This window comes from Gallus gallus, chromosome Z (assembly GCF_016699485.2).
Source record: "Gallus gallus isolate bGalGal1 chromosome Z, bGalGal1.mat.broiler.GRCg7b, whole genome shotgun sequence".
In the NCBI taxonomy this organism is placed as follows: Eukaryota; Metazoa; Chordata; class Aves; order Galliformes; family Phasianidae; genus Gallus; species Gallus gallus.
Window position 1 is genome coordinate 85,650,137 of NC_052572.1, and position 14,885 is coordinate 85,665,021.

The 14,885-nt window shown below is 46.9% G+C and overlaps 1 protein-coding gene across 5 annotated transcripts; it reads left to right on the top strand.

Moving 5' to 3' along the window:
- On the top strand, positions 1 to 14,355 carry ZBTB5 (zinc finger and BTB domain containing 5). 5 transcript variants are annotated; one of them, XM_040655846.2, is made up of 3 exons: positions 1 to 151; positions 7,757 to 9,531; positions 12,230 to 14,355. In XM_040655846.2, coding segments are annotated over exons 2-3 (1,773 nt in total). In that variant the 5' UTR covers positions 1 to 151; positions 7,757 to 7,760; the 3' UTR covers positions 12,232 to 14,355. The 5 variants fall into 5 exon arrangements, with proteins under 5 accessions (XP_040511780.1, XP_428814.2, XP_040511781.1 ...); XM_040655847.2 differs by lacking the exon at positions 1 to 151 and adding an exon at positions 263 to 457; XM_428814.7 differs by having other exon boundaries at positions 7,757 to 14,355.
- Positions 14,356 to 14,885: the final 530 nt, after the last annotated feature.

Here is a 14,885-nt window from a genome sequence, read left to right on the forward strand (position 1 = left end):
GGGTGGGAGCGGGGGTGGAGTCACGGGAGCGGGCTACGGGGCCGCAGGGCCGAGGAGCAGGGCCGCGCCCGGCCCTTCCCGCCGCCCGGCGCGCCGCCGCTCCCCTTCCTGCCCGCCGTGCGGAGGCAGCGGCTGGGGGCGGGGATCGCGGGTGAGCGGGGTGCCGTCGGGAGGTGGGGTGGGGGGGCAGCTGGGGGCTCGCGGGGCGGGTCGGGGCGGTGAGGCGCAGCGGGGCTCACGCGCGTGCGCCGGGCGCGGCTCCGCCCCTGGACGGAGCGTCGGCGCGCGGCGGGTTTGGGGCGCGCAGGGTCCGCGCAGACGGTGAGCTGGGGGCACGGCCGGGGCTGCCGTCCGTGGGAGCTCCCGCCGGTGGGACCTTCTGCGGTGTCCGGCCCGGCCTCACTGCCCGCATCGTATTACCGGCGCTGGAGGACTAGCCTGGAGCGGGGCTGTTCGGGTCTGTAACGGCGGCGGTGCGCAGGAGCGGTCCCCTGAGGGAGGGACGCAGCCCTGGGATCTTTTAACCGGTTGGGGGGGGACGTAAGGGTCTCCTGGCGTGCAGCCTCGGCGTCTACGGGACCCACCTGCAAACAGCAGCCTTTCCCCATCCGGAGTTCATGTAACGGCCTGCAGACCGTAGGGAAGGGAATCTGGAGGTGGCATGCAAGGGAGCAGGCCTTCCTGTCTCACGTTTGTGTAGTTACTGCGTTGCTCATCATAGCCGTGCTGTGGAGGATAGCACTTGGGTGGGGAGGTGCTAACTACACTGTTAACACACAGCAGCTCCATCCCTTCCTGCTGTTTCTTGCTAATGGCGTGGGGTATCTGTTACACCTACCTTGCAGCTGATGGTTTGTCTGATGCTGACAGACCCATGCAGTGGATAAGCTGAGAGCCAGTCTGCTGCTGTGGCACTGTGCTGTAAGCCTGTCTGTTATAGGAGAAAGGTCGGCGGGCACTGATGTCTGTGTTAAGCACAGAATGCAGTTCTGTCTTTGAGCTGGCCGGATGTGCTTAATTTCTTCCTCCACCCTTTCAGAATTGTTCAGAAGGAATTCAATTCAGCATCCACACATGAAAATCGTGGCAATTGTTATTTAATAAAATATTTCCCTTTCACATCGTTGTGTGTGCTACATAGGTTGCTCTGAAAGTAATGCCTCCTGTTTATTTCCATGGAAACTACAACAGATAGATCATTTGGTTGGGATCTGGGAGCAGATGCTTCGTTACCATACACCATTTTTCAACACAGTCACCACCATTAGCAGTGCATTCTCACCAGTGATGAGCAAGGGCCTGCATGCCACCCTCATATAAATCTGCACCAGCGGAGGTGACATCTGTCACCAGTGCTGAAACACACCACCCACCCCCTCACGGTGCTCACATCCACTCCTTGCTCTCCATAAAAGTTCAACAAGTGTTGATTAATGTCATTGGATGCTGGTTTTTTTTTTCTGTATGGAGGAATTCAGCCATATACTTCTGCTTCATATGCACTTCCATGTCAGATGCCATTTTGTCAGACTGCTCCTCTGCTGCCATCTGTCACATGGCTGTAACAGAATGTTTGTGTGGAGGTTCCACCTCTGCTGCCATCCCACCAACATCCACCTCTGACACGGCAGGCCAACATAATAAAATAGAAGGCATTACTTTTGGAACAGCAGTCGTAAAATACGTGGAGCCTTGTAAGTCGTTCGTGTAGACTGACTTCCTTCTGTACGTGGGATGGCATGGTTAGAGTTTTTTCAGTGAGGTTTTGGAAAACCATAAGCAGATAATTCAGCCATTCTCATATAAAAGACAGCAGTCAGTGGTTGAATTGATTATGTGGGTATAGTTACTTCTGTAGGTGGAAGAGAAGATATTAATGCAGCCTTTGTGGAGGTGACAGGTCGTCTTTGTTACTCTGATACAAACACTTCCACGGCAGAAACAGCTTTCTTCAGCAATTGAAACTAGTGTCTACCCAGTGATTGTTTAAAGCCTTTTGCAAAGGCACTGTCAGGGAAGCTGGACAGAGTTTGTTTAAAAACTTCCAGTAAGTAACGAACTGGAGGAGCTGGCATTAGAATTGTCTTACTGAGCAAGCAGACGTGGTGGTGGTGCTGAGTTTGTTTGTGCCTGCTCTTACCTTTGGTGCTTCTGTGCAGCCCTTTGGTTCTGCCTGTTACTTGTCATTTCCACGCGTTGAACTGAGAGTGATTCCTGCATAGAGAAGATGGCAACTGAGTTTACTTTTCAGTGGCCATTCTTCTAAGGGGAGGGTGGTTCCTGGTGCACACCGCCACAGAACCGTGAGCCAGAAGGAAGGTTGCCTGAGCTCATACCTGTGAATTCAGATTCTCGTGGATGGCAGCTTATCTTTCCATACCTTTACATGGCATTGTTGCCAGTTTTGTGCAGCAGCCTTCCCTGCTGTCTGCTATGTGAAAAAAAATCAACTGATGATATCGATGATACAGTTTTGTTAAGGTGTGCCATTGTGTCACTCCCACAGAGCCTTTCTGTTTTTGGGAACGGTTGTTTTCTCATATCTTGACGCAGTTTTCTAGCTTCCTAGACCAAAGACCAAAAGTAGAATCCACGATCTTTTCTTCTTCTTTACTGATTTCCTGGAAAACACCTCGCTTTTGTAACTTTTAAAGGAACTGTTGTCTTTAAGTCTGTGGTGCTGACCTTGTAGCTTGAGCAGTAATCTGAAAGAAATAGTGTTTAGTCTGCTGAGAGGTCTGTTGCACTGTCTGTGCAGCAGTATGTATGTGCTAAGGAGCTGAATTACAGCAAAGACACAACCTCCCTGGTGACAAGCTCGGATGGCACATCAAAGCACAGCCATGTTCTGCTCTCTTACTGTGCACTGTACTGAAGTGTGATAATGTGCTGCAGGATCTAGAGACCAGCACTTGCATCACAGAACTGGGGTGTGGTGAAGAAAACCACCAGCAAGCAGCTTTCACCTCCTGCCATCAAGATGCTGTTAGTTCTTCCAGATCATCAAGAGTGTCTAAGAAATATCTAGCCTTTTTTAGGAAGCTTTCAGTTGGTCCATTAGAGTTGCTCTTTGCAGCTGACAGGGCTCGGCTCTTACTGCTTATTGATAGGCTAGTATTGCTATAGGCTGCAATATGGGTTTTTAATACTTTTCAAATGATGAGAGAATGTGATATGATAAAGAAATCTCTTCTCTGGAAAGTGGGTGCAATCAGCAGCAGCTTTTGCAGTGCAGTTTTCTGATTCTTAGGCAAGTAGTAACTCATCCTCCCTGATTGCATGGAGACAAATGCTGCGAGATGAACGATGTATAACACCTGGCAAAGCAAAAACTTCAGATGAGCTGCTCTGAGTTAAATTGTCAGTCATCAAGGTTGCTAATTGCCGGTGTTTTTCTGTGTCATTTTCAGGCACACACAAAGAATGCCTTTCACACCTGGCATTTGGCGTATCGGTGCGTATGTGAAGGCAGTGTAACACTGATGTCTGCTTTAGTTGTATGGGACAAACCCAAAATTCATTTAAACTACCGTTAACTAAAGATACATTTTTTTTTTTCTGCAGTTTGAAATTGCCATTAGGTCAGGGAGTGAGTCGTGCTGCAAAGTGATCAAACTTGCTCAAAATGTTGAAGAAAGTTAGGGTTTCCATTTCCTTCTGTCTCTAATTTACTACTGTCTAGCCAGCCTGATTTTCTTATTTTTACTCAAAAAACATAACTGCCCATGGAGGGGTAACTGTTGTTACCAGTTATTCCTGTGTGGATTCGGATTTGTGTTTCAGACTTCACAGGAGCTTTTTCAGAGATGGTTTAATTCTAACACAGAGATTGAACGCAGTAAAAGTCTCTGGTAACGTTTGGTAAAACGTAATTTAAGCTAATTGGTCAACAGTTATTAATACTGTATTGGGACACTTTCAGGTATGGGCTTTTTTTCTAGGGATTCCTGAAGGCTTGGCACTTTGGAATTGCAAAAGCACTTAAATACGTTTATTTGTTTATTTATTTTCTGTGAATGGGCTCAGAGATGCAAATATCCTTTGTTTACGTGATGGGAAAAAAAAAACAAAACCAAAAAAAACCCCAAGTTCTTGGTCTAGCTTTTAATTGTGTATTTCAAGTGTATATAAAGTGGTACCCCTAGATCAGGGTAATCACAGGCACGAATACAGTCTAGGCAATTAACTGGTTGAGAGCAGCCCTGCAGATGAGTTTGGGTGTTCTGGTGGGTGGGAAGCTGGGCATGAGCCAGCAGGGCGTGCTTGCAGCCCGGACAGCCGGCTGTATCGTGGGCTGCAGCAACAGCGGGGTGGCAGCAGAGCAGGGAGGTGATTGTATCCCTCTTATCTGCCCTCCTGAGGCCCCAGCTGGAGCACGGCATCCAGGCCTGGGGCCCAGCACAGGAAGGATGTGGAACTGTTGGGGCAGGTCCAGAGGAGGGCCACAAAGATGGTCAGAGGGTTGAGTGCCTCTCCTGCGGTGAAAGGCTGAGGGAGCTGGGCTTGTTTAGCCTGGAGAAGGGAAGGCTGAGGGGAGACTTTGCTGTTACCTTCCACTACCTAGAGGGCCCTACGGGAAAGCTGACTCTTCTGCAGAGAGTGTAATGGTAGGACAAGGAGTAATGGCTTTAAGCTGAAAGAGTGGAGACTCTTACTGGGTGCTGTCATCCAGGAAAGCTAGAGAGGAACGCTATCGGGGGAATTGGTAGGACAAAGAACAATAGCTTAAAGAGAGTAGATTTAGACTGGATATTTGGAAGAAATTCTTTCCTACGAGGGTGATGAACCACTGACTGGTACAGGCTGCCCAGGGGAGTTTAGTGGGATGTATCCCCGCCTACAGTAGGGGGTTGGAACTGGATCATCTTGAAGGTCCCTTCCAACCCAGACCGTTCTGTGATTCTATGATATGATTCCAGAAATATGATTTTCAGCAGCAGCATTCATCTAGCATTCCCCGGGTCCCTAGAAAGTGAACTGGAAGCTGTCTGTGAGCTTCATGAAGGCTGCAGAAACTGGCTGCTGAATCCATTTCTCGCAGTCGGAAGCATCTATGTCCTAAACCTGAATAGATGTTGGTACACTGGTGGGATACCTGTAGAATCTCAGAATTGTAGAATCATGGAATGGCTTGAGTTGGTATCTGCACGGAGACATGTAGGTACTTGGAGTTGTTCTGGAGTGGAATGAATGGGATGTGCTTCCCATGAGTACTTCAGGGGAGTCTTTATGGCCTGGTTTTGCTGAAAGTTGAGGTCTTAGCGAGACCTCAGGACCGTGTGCGCCAGGAGGAGACGCATCAGAAATGTTTTGGTATTGACTTAGATACTTTGCATGTATTTACTAATCTGAAGTAATTGATATCTCACGCCATACTGCATGTATATAGTATTTAATATATATACGACTCAAATTTAGCTTTCTGGTTTTCAAATGAATCCTGTGCAAGACCTCAAGTGCTCTGTGGGCTCTGTGTTTGTGGATTTTGGTTTGAGGAGTTTAGCCCTTGTGGTGTAATAAAAAAATATGAAGCCAGGTTAGCAGTACTTGAAGCAGAAGTGGTAGTTATCTTGTTCCAGGTACACAGAGGGCTCAGTCATTTTTTGGTGGCTTTAAGCAGGAACATTTTCTGATTCTGAAATTCCATTTTTGACCATTGGTTCTAAAACAGCAGCTCTTTGCCCATCATCTCTGGCTCAGTTATGTTACTTTCCTTTTTCCAACTGGTCTGCACTGCACATCGTTGCAGTTGTTGCTGGGTCCTGCACTTCTGTGTGTCTGCAGTGAAGGTGCAACAAGAACAACGTCTTTTCCAGTTGTAGATGCACCAGGCTGAAGCAGGTGGTTATGGTTCAGTGCTGACACGTTTTGTTAAGGTTGTTGTAGCTGAAAAGAAGTGTTGGTTCCAGCCTTTAGGAAAAGGAGCTTCCATGTCTTGTGCTGGTAGGCTCCTGGTGTTCTCCAGGGTCTCTTGTCTGCAGACCACAGTGCAGTACACTGTGCAGGTCATCCTTGAATATTAAATGGTTCCCTGAAGCTCTTAGTCCTGACTGGAGGGGGAGTGAGTTGAAGGGAAGTTGACCAACATCCAGGTCCCTCAAGCATAAACAGATACAGCAATGATAGTAATCTGTAGGGAGAGGGAGGAATGATTTCTTTGGTGTTGGGGCAATTGCAGAGCCTGCCTTCCTGCTTCTCTTCTTCTTCCTAAACTCTCCCCTAGATCTTGTTTCTAACTCCTGAAGCCATGGGCAGAGTGCTATCTCTGGTGTAACACCTGGCCCATCTCAGAAGCAAGCAAAGAAGACAAATAAGGAGATGTTTAGCAGTCCATTTTTGACTTCCCAGAGAAGCCTGCCTCCGGGCTGCAGAGGAGGAAGTCATAGCATGGTGGTGGGTGGAACAAAGCAGACCATTAGTTTAGCCTGACATGAAAAGGCGGACAGCTGTTTAGCAGCATTGGTTACTAGAGCTGCAGAGTCCTCTACAGAATTTCAGATTCTGCCTACTGGGGCTTGTAGCTCTTTTTGCAGTCTCTCTATGAGCCTTTTGTCCTGTTGCCTGAAGTTACTGAGTTTCAGGGTCTGCTGCCCGGCTCCTCTGTCATTCAGAAAGAATGCAGAAAGGATTTCCTCAATTTCCCGTGTGTTACACTTCTCTTAGAGAAAATGTGCAGAAATAAAAGCAGTGCAGTTCTAAAATCTGTCTGTCCTGATACCATTTTTGTTTGAAGATGCCCAGCTGTACTTTCGAACATACATTTGTAGTGAGAGGTAAATAAAATCATTCGTTATCTGTATTCTTGCGTCTTAGGAAAAATCAGTTTTGTTTCAAACTCTTCCGTTTTATTACGTATCTTAATCTACGGGGATAGGGGAAATTGACAGAGTACTTATTAAATCTCATTACGCTGCTTACTTCAGGCATTCAGATGTCGTAGCCTTTGTGTTGCTGAATTAAGGGATTTTTGATGCCTCAGTAAGACTGGACCCTCAGCGTTTTTGGAAGGCATAAAATGCAACTTCCTACAGCTTTTAAAACACCTAGGAACCAATTAAAGCCTGAGGCAAATGCTTCTCAACCATCTCCAACTTCTGCTGGCAGGAATTCCTGCTTTTCTGTGTTTACATAAAACTCCCATTCTTTTGTCAGTCTACATCCTATGGACTGGGATGGGTTCCTAGAGGGTTCCTAGTCCAGTACAGTATATGGTGAAATCTTCCTCAGGCTCATATCTGTAAAGTGTGTGTTGTATGCCTTGGAGAAGTGGTAGGCAGCTGAGTAAAGCTGCATCTTTGGCTTGAGAACAGCAACTTGCTGCTCTTCTCCAGTCTCACAGCTGGGAAGCAGGGGGTGCTCTGTCAGATTTTGCGTGACCTAATGATTAGATTTTTTTTTCTTTTCTTTTTAATTAAACCAGGATTAAATATTCTACTGAAGAATATCTTATAGTTTGGACAGAAGTTAACAGGAGAATGAACAGCATTGTACAGTTTGCAGCGGAGCTGCCCACAGCAAGTCTGGTGCCGGGGTAGCTGTTGTGCTGTTAGCTCCATGGCAGTCTGTTTTTCTCTCCCATATGTTCCTTTTGGGAGATTGCTCGTTCTGATGCAGCAACAACGAGGCAGTTGATTAATTGGTTATTGTTCGTCTGTCTTTTAGCCATCACCTTTCATTTTTAAACCCAGTCCCACTGTGATTTAAATAAAACCTCAGCCGTTTTTAATATTATAGTCTCTTCTCTTCTGTTTTATAGGATCATGGATTTTCCAGGACACTTTGAACAAATCTTTCAGCAGCTCAACTACCAGAGGCTTCATGGCCAACTTTGTGACTGCGTCATTGTGGTGGGAAACAGGCATTTCAAAGCCCATCGCTCTGTTTTGGCAGCATGTAGTACACATTTCCGAGCTCTCTTCACCGTAGCAGAAGGAGATCAAACCATGAATATGATTCAGCTGGATAGTGAAGTGGTGACAGCAGAAGCTTTTGCTGCCCTCATAGACATGATGTACACTTCCACACTTATGCTTGGAGAGAGCAACGTTATGGATATCTTGCTGGCTGCATCTCACTTGCATTTGAACTCCGTTGTTAAGGCATGCAAACACTACCTTACTACCAGGACACTGCCCATGTCTCCACCCAGCGATAGGGTTCAAGAGCAAAATGCACGCATTCAAAGGTCTTTCATGCTTCAGCAGCTTGGGCTGAGCATTGTGAGCTCTGCATTGAATTCCACTCAGAGCTCAGAGGAGCAACCAAGCACTATGAGTTCCACCATGAGAAGCAACATAGAGCAGCGCTCTGCTTTTCCTATTCGCCGTCTCCACAAGCGTAAACAGTCCTCTGAAGATCGGGCCAGACAGCGAATGAGGCCTGCCATAGATGAGGCTGTTTCTGACGTGGCTCCAGAGAGCGGGCAGTCAGTTCATTCACGGGAGGATTTCTTTTCACCAGATTCACTGAAGATAGTGGACAACTCTAAGGCTGATGCTGTCACTGATAACCAGGAGGATAACAATATTCTGTTTGATCAGTCTTTCAGTGCTCAGGAAGATACTCAAGTGCCCAGCCAGTCTGACAACAGCGGAGGAAACATTTCACAGATGTCCATGGCATCACAGGCAACACAAGTGGAAACCAGCTTTGACCAGGAGGCTGCATCTGAGAAAAACAACTTCCCATGTGACAATCCAGAGGTCAGCATTAATGAAAAAGAGCACATGAGGGTGGTCGTTAAATCTGAGCCCTTGAGTTCCCCGGAGCCTCAGGATGAGGTGAGTGATGTCACTTCCCAAGCAGAAGGCAGCGAGTCTGTTGAAGTGGAAGGAGGAGTTGTGAGTGCAGAGAAGATAGAGCTGAGTCCTGAGAGCAGTGATCGTAGCTTTTCTGACCCGCAGTCCACTACAGATAGGGTAGGAGATATCCATATTATGGAGGTGTCAAATAACCTGGAACACAAGTCTACTTTCAGTATCTCAAATTTTCTGAATAAAGGCAGAGGTGGCAGCTATGGTGCTAGTCAAACTACTGATGACAACATTCCAAATACAACGAGTGACTGCAGAATGGACAGTGATGCTTCTTTCCTGATGAGTCCAGAGTCAGGACCTGCTGGTGGTCATTCATCTGCCACAGTCTCTCATGTTGAGAATCCCTTCAGTGAGCCTGCAGAATCCCATTTTGTTAGACCAATGCAGGATGTGATGGGTCTTCCCTGTGTACAGACTTCCGGATACCGGGCTGCGGAACAGTTTGGTATGGACTTTCCAAGGTCAGGCTTGGGCCTGCATTCCCTGTCAAGGGCAATGATAGGCTCTGTCAGAGGAGGAGCCAGTAGCTTTCCTGGCTACCGCCGCATAGCCCCCAAAATGCCTGTTGTAACCTCTGTCAGGAGCTCCCAGCTGCAGGATAACTCACCTAGTTCCCAGCTGATCATCAATGGGACCACTTCTTTTGAAAATGGGCATCCTTCGCAACCTGGTCCACCACAGTTGACAAGGGCATCTGCAGATGTTCTTTCAAAATGTAAGAAAGCCTTATCTGAGCACAATGTCTTGGTTGTAGAAGGTGCACGCAAATATGCATGTAAGATCTGCTGCAAGACTTTTTTGACTTTAACAGACTGTAAGAAACACATCCGTGTGCACACAGGAGAAAAGCCTTATGCCTGCCTGAAGTGTGGCAAACGGTTCAGCCAGTCCAGCCACCTTTATAAACATTCCAAAACAACCTGCCTGAGGTGGCAGAGTAGCAACCTACCTAGCACTTTGCTTTAACTGCTTGCATCTCCCAGCCTGAGTGAGAGTGCCAGTACAAACTCTTAACTCTCTGAAGCACTGCAGGAGCATTAACACTATTTTGCTCAAGCTAAGAAGCTGCTTTCGTAGGTCTGTGAACAGTTGTGTGTGGTTGTGCCACACACTGAAGTCTTGATTCTATAAATTGGGGATAATACCATACCTACCTCACAGGGGTGTTGTGAGGATTAGACAACTGTTAGCAAATAACTTTGAGGTCCTCAGAAGTCTGTAGATATGTAAAACATTATTGTTACGTACATGCAGGCTTGGGGCTCAATGGGGATACGGTCCCTACATCAAATTTCCTTTGCAAAACAGAGGGGTGGGGATTGAGTGAGAGTATAATTGTCTCACAGAATCATAGAATGGCATGGGTTGGAAGGGACCTTAAAGATCGAGTTCCAACCTCCCTGCCACGGGCAGGGTTGCCACCCACTTGATCAGGTTGCCTAGAGCCCCATCCAACCTCCACAAATGGGGCATCCAGTTCTTCTGTGGGCAGCCTGTTCCAGTGCCTCACTACCCTTGATAGACAAAATTTTCTTCCTAATATCTAAACTAAACCTACTCTCTTTTAGTGTAAAGCCATTACTCCATGTCCTACCATTACACTCCCTGAAGAGAAGTCCCTCCCAAGGTTTCCTGTAGGGCTCTCTAGGTGTTGGGAGGCTGCAATGAGATCTCTCTGGAGCCTTTTCTCCTCCAGGCTGAACGAGCCCAGCTCTCAGCCTGTCTTTGTCAGAGAGGTAATCCAGCCCTCTGATACCTTCATGGCCCTCTCTGGACCTGCTCCACCTGCTCTGTGTCTTTCTTGTGCTGGGGGCCCTTGGCCTGAGTACAATACTCTGTCTGGGGCCTTACAAAGGCAGAGCAGAGGGGGACAGTCTCCTCCCTGCCCTGCTGCCACCCCTCTGTTGCTGCAGCCCAGGATACAGCCGTCCGTCTGGGCTGCAGTCACACACTGCTGGTTCGTGCCCAACTTTCTGCCCACCAGGAGCCCAAGTCCTTTTCCACAGGGCTGGTCTCAAGGAGTTCTTCTCCCTGTCTGTATGTGTCCTTGGGATTGCCCCTGTCATTGTGCAGCATCTTGCACTTGACCTTGTTGAACCTCACTAGGTTCACATGGGCCCCATTCTCAAGCTTGTTCAGGTCCTTTTGGATGGCATCCCTTCCTTCTGTTGTGTCAACTGTACCACTCAGCTTGGAGTCATCAGCACATGTGCTGAGGGTACCCTCAATCCCAGTGTCTAGGTCACTGAAAAAGATGTTAAAGAGCATCAATCCAAAGATGGACCCCTGGGGAATACCACTCATGACCGGCCTGCAGCTGGACGTAGAGCAGCGGACTGCAACCACACATTGGCTGTGACCATCCAGCCAATTCCTTATCGACTACATAGACCAACCTTCAATGTCTAATTCAGAGATAAGGATGTGGTTAAGGACCATGTCAATGGCATTCCAGAAGTCCAGGCATTGGTCTTTCCCTGTTCAGTGTTGCTGTTGCTCCGTCGTAAAGGCCACCAGATTGGTCAGGCACAGTCTGCCCTTGCTGAAGCCGTGCTGGCTGTCTCAGATCACCTCCTTGTCTGGCGTGTGCCTTATCGTAGCTTCCAGGAGGATCTGTTGCATGATCTTCCCAGGCACAGCTGTGGGGCTCACCAGCTTCCAATTTCCCCCAGTCTTCCGTTCTTAAAAAATGGGTCCTTTCCTTCCTTAAGAAATGGGTCACCAGTCACCGGGGATTTCACCTGACAGCATTGACTTTTCAAGTATGATGGAGAGTGTCTCGGCAGCCACATCACCCAGCTCCTTTAGGACCCTGGGGTGCTTGTCATCCGGCCACGTGGACCTGTACGTGTTCAGTGTCATCACGTGGTCTTGAACTTGCTCTGCTCTTACAGCAGGAGGGATTTTGTCCCCCCCCCCAACTGCTGCCCAGAGGTTCAGGAATGTGAAGGTGCGCAGATGCGAGAGACATGGGAAGCCTGGCTGCCAGTGAACAGGCCAAGAACTGACTGAGTACCTCAGCCTTTTCCACCTGTGCTGTAGCCAGTTCTCCCTTCTCGCAATTCAGAGGAGATACCCTCTCCTTGGCCTGTCTCTTCTGCCCTACGTACCCCTCTTGTTAATTTTCACATCCCTCGCCAAGTGCAGTTCCAGCCATGCCTTGGCTTTTCTGATCCCATCTCTGCACATCCTGACAGCATCGCTGTATTCTTCCCAGGCCACATGTCCTTGCTTCCACTGCTTTTGCATTCGTTTCTTTTCCCTCAGTTTGACCAGCGGGTCCTTGCACAGCCACACTCCAGTTTCCTGCCTCCTTTGCTTGATTTCTTATACTTGGGGATGAAGAGATCTTGCGCTCTCAGAAACTTATTTTTAGAGAGCTGACAGCTCTGTTTTGTTCCTTTTTCCCCCAGGACAGCTTCACAGGGGATCTCATCCAGTAATTCCTTAATTAGCTGGAATTTCGCTCTCCTGAAGTTCAGAGACCTGCCCTTCTCCAGGTCCATGTTCCTCGAGACCATGAACTCAACCAGGGCATGGTCGCTACGGCACAGGCTGCCTCCAGTCTGAACCTCTTGAAGGAGCTCCTCTGTCCTGGGGAGCACAACACAAGCTCCAGTAGCACTTCGCTTCTGCTCGGTTTGCCTGATTCCTGGGCCTGGAAGCTGTCCTCCACACATTCATGAAGTAACATATTTCGAGAATGAGAAACTGAAGTGCAAATTTCCTATTATTATTATTTTTTTTTTCCTAAAATATTTTGTAAAAGTGAAAGCATTTAAATAAATAACCTGCAAAAATCAAGTTGTTGTGTTAGGTGTGAACAGTAATGCAAGGAGCTGTTTGCTCCAGCTAATGCAGATGGCGTATCTTGAAAAGAAAACCAACTTTGGATGCATCTGTCTGACATAGAATGCTTTAAAGTATGCTCATTATGAAATTAGTTTAGGGTTCTGAATGTATGTTTGCTTGTTTTGTAGTAAAAAACACTGTGTAATGAAGGTGCTTAAATTAAATCCAAGAAAAAGTAAATTTTGGACTACCAGATGTGTATATACTTGGAATACTGCAAGATCTGGATGTTTCACCAATATTTTTCTGTAGAAACTTGTATTAAGTGATAAGTGAAGTATGTTTCTTGTTTGTGCTACTCTTAGCAGTATTTTAACCAATTTGTATTTCCTATCTTAAAATTCCATATACACAGAAGTCTGAAAAGAGCTCGTCTTTGTCTGCTTTGTTGTTTTCAACGAGAGGGAGTTTGTGATGGTGTTTTTTTTTCAGTACTTAAGATGGTCTCTTGCTGCTTCCATACGTGCCCGTAGGCAGTCTGATCCACGCTGCTGCCCAGGCACACTGTTCTTTTTTGGCACTCTTTAGCTCTGGGCTTTTAGTTTCCTCTCCTGTATACTCACTTCCCCTCTCAGCTGTGGATTGTCCCTCAGAGCAGAGCAGTGGGGATGGAGCCTCATTTTCCATGTTTGCTTACGTCTCTATGTGAAGTGTAGCTATCGAATCCAGTCTTTCTGTTTGAAGTAGTGTCATAAATGTACTTTTCCACAAAAATAAAGAAAACCCTAGCATACATCTAATTAAAAAAAGCACCGTACACTTTGTAAAGCAGAAATTCAGTGATCTTTATTCTTCAAGAGAACTACACAAGTCTTGTTACAACTTCCTCCCCTTTGATGCCATTGTAACTAATAGCATTTGCAGTCTCTTTTCTCTGTTAAAGGTGCACATGAACTACCAGCTTTCACATCCTGGGTTTCTGCAAGACGTTACGGGGCACTGCTGATAAATGTTGTTCTGCCTTGAAGGAGCTGGACCAGGGCTTCAAGCACATCATTCTGCTCAGGAGAGACAGATGTTTAACGTTTCCTGACATTTTAAGTCACAGAGCATCTGATTCCTATTAACATATTTGCAAGCTTTCTCTTTTTCCCTTTTTTTTTCCTCTTCTTAAATTCTACGGATAGTAAATGTATCCTCTGTTATGGTACTCAGCAGTTTTAAGGAGTCTGTGCTCCGTAGCGGATAATCTTAAACATCTTGGACTTCCATTTGGGTAAACAAAATAAAACCCTCATCCGGAGTCCCGACAGTCGTTGAACAGCTATGAACATCATCGAGGCTTCCAAACCAGACACCGTCAGACCAAAGGAAACATGGGGAAGCATTCTGTATTTGGCTTATACGTGCAACAGCAGTAAGCTGAAGGGGGAATGTGTGGGGACACCTCTCCACGTTGAGGAGAAGGTTGCCAAATGTCTGCCCATGTGTCGTTGGCACCTTGAGCCGCCAAGGTAAGGAGGAGCGTGGAAACACCGTGAATGCTCAGCTTAGCTCCTTTACTTAGTGGCTGTATTCCTAGCTCGTGATTTTTAAGGATGTGCAGAAATGTGCCACGTGTTCAAAAAGCAGCAGGATGTGCCACATTCAGCTTGATAACCATTTCGGTATCAAGGGACCGAAAGCACTGAGGTACGCCAACCAATCTCACTGAAACATCAATAAAGTGTAGAATTTTGTACCTTAATGTTCTCTTGTTGTCATGCCTTATGAGCATTCTGGCTCATTATTCACCCTCCTTGCATTTCTACCACTTTGCTGAGGACTTTCCTATATTTTTTTTTCACTGTTTCCTACAGTGCTTCTGAAATCCTACAACAGGTAGGAGTAAAGAAGCTGTGTGAGTAAGGAGGTTAATTAGGAGCTAATGTTGAGCAGGTAAACATACTAAACTGTACTTCTTGTCTATTCTTTCATAATAAATTTTCACGTTTTGTGAGATATCAGAACTCGTGCGGGAGGACTCCTTCCTTAAATAAAGGGTTATATTTGGAGCATCCTTGGAAGTAGCAACCTCAAATTTCGTTTCTTCATCCCCACCCAGTGCTTCTGGAGGAGCAGGCTGCAGGAGTTCAGCTGTCTTGCTGCTCTCCCTGCCTTCCAATGTGAAGCAGTACCTCAGAACAGCTCCACTTTGCTATCCCAAACTGCAAGACAAGGAGCTTCTTGCCTCCATGCCTGATACAACTGCCAAATACTACCCTGACTTCTGTTCAA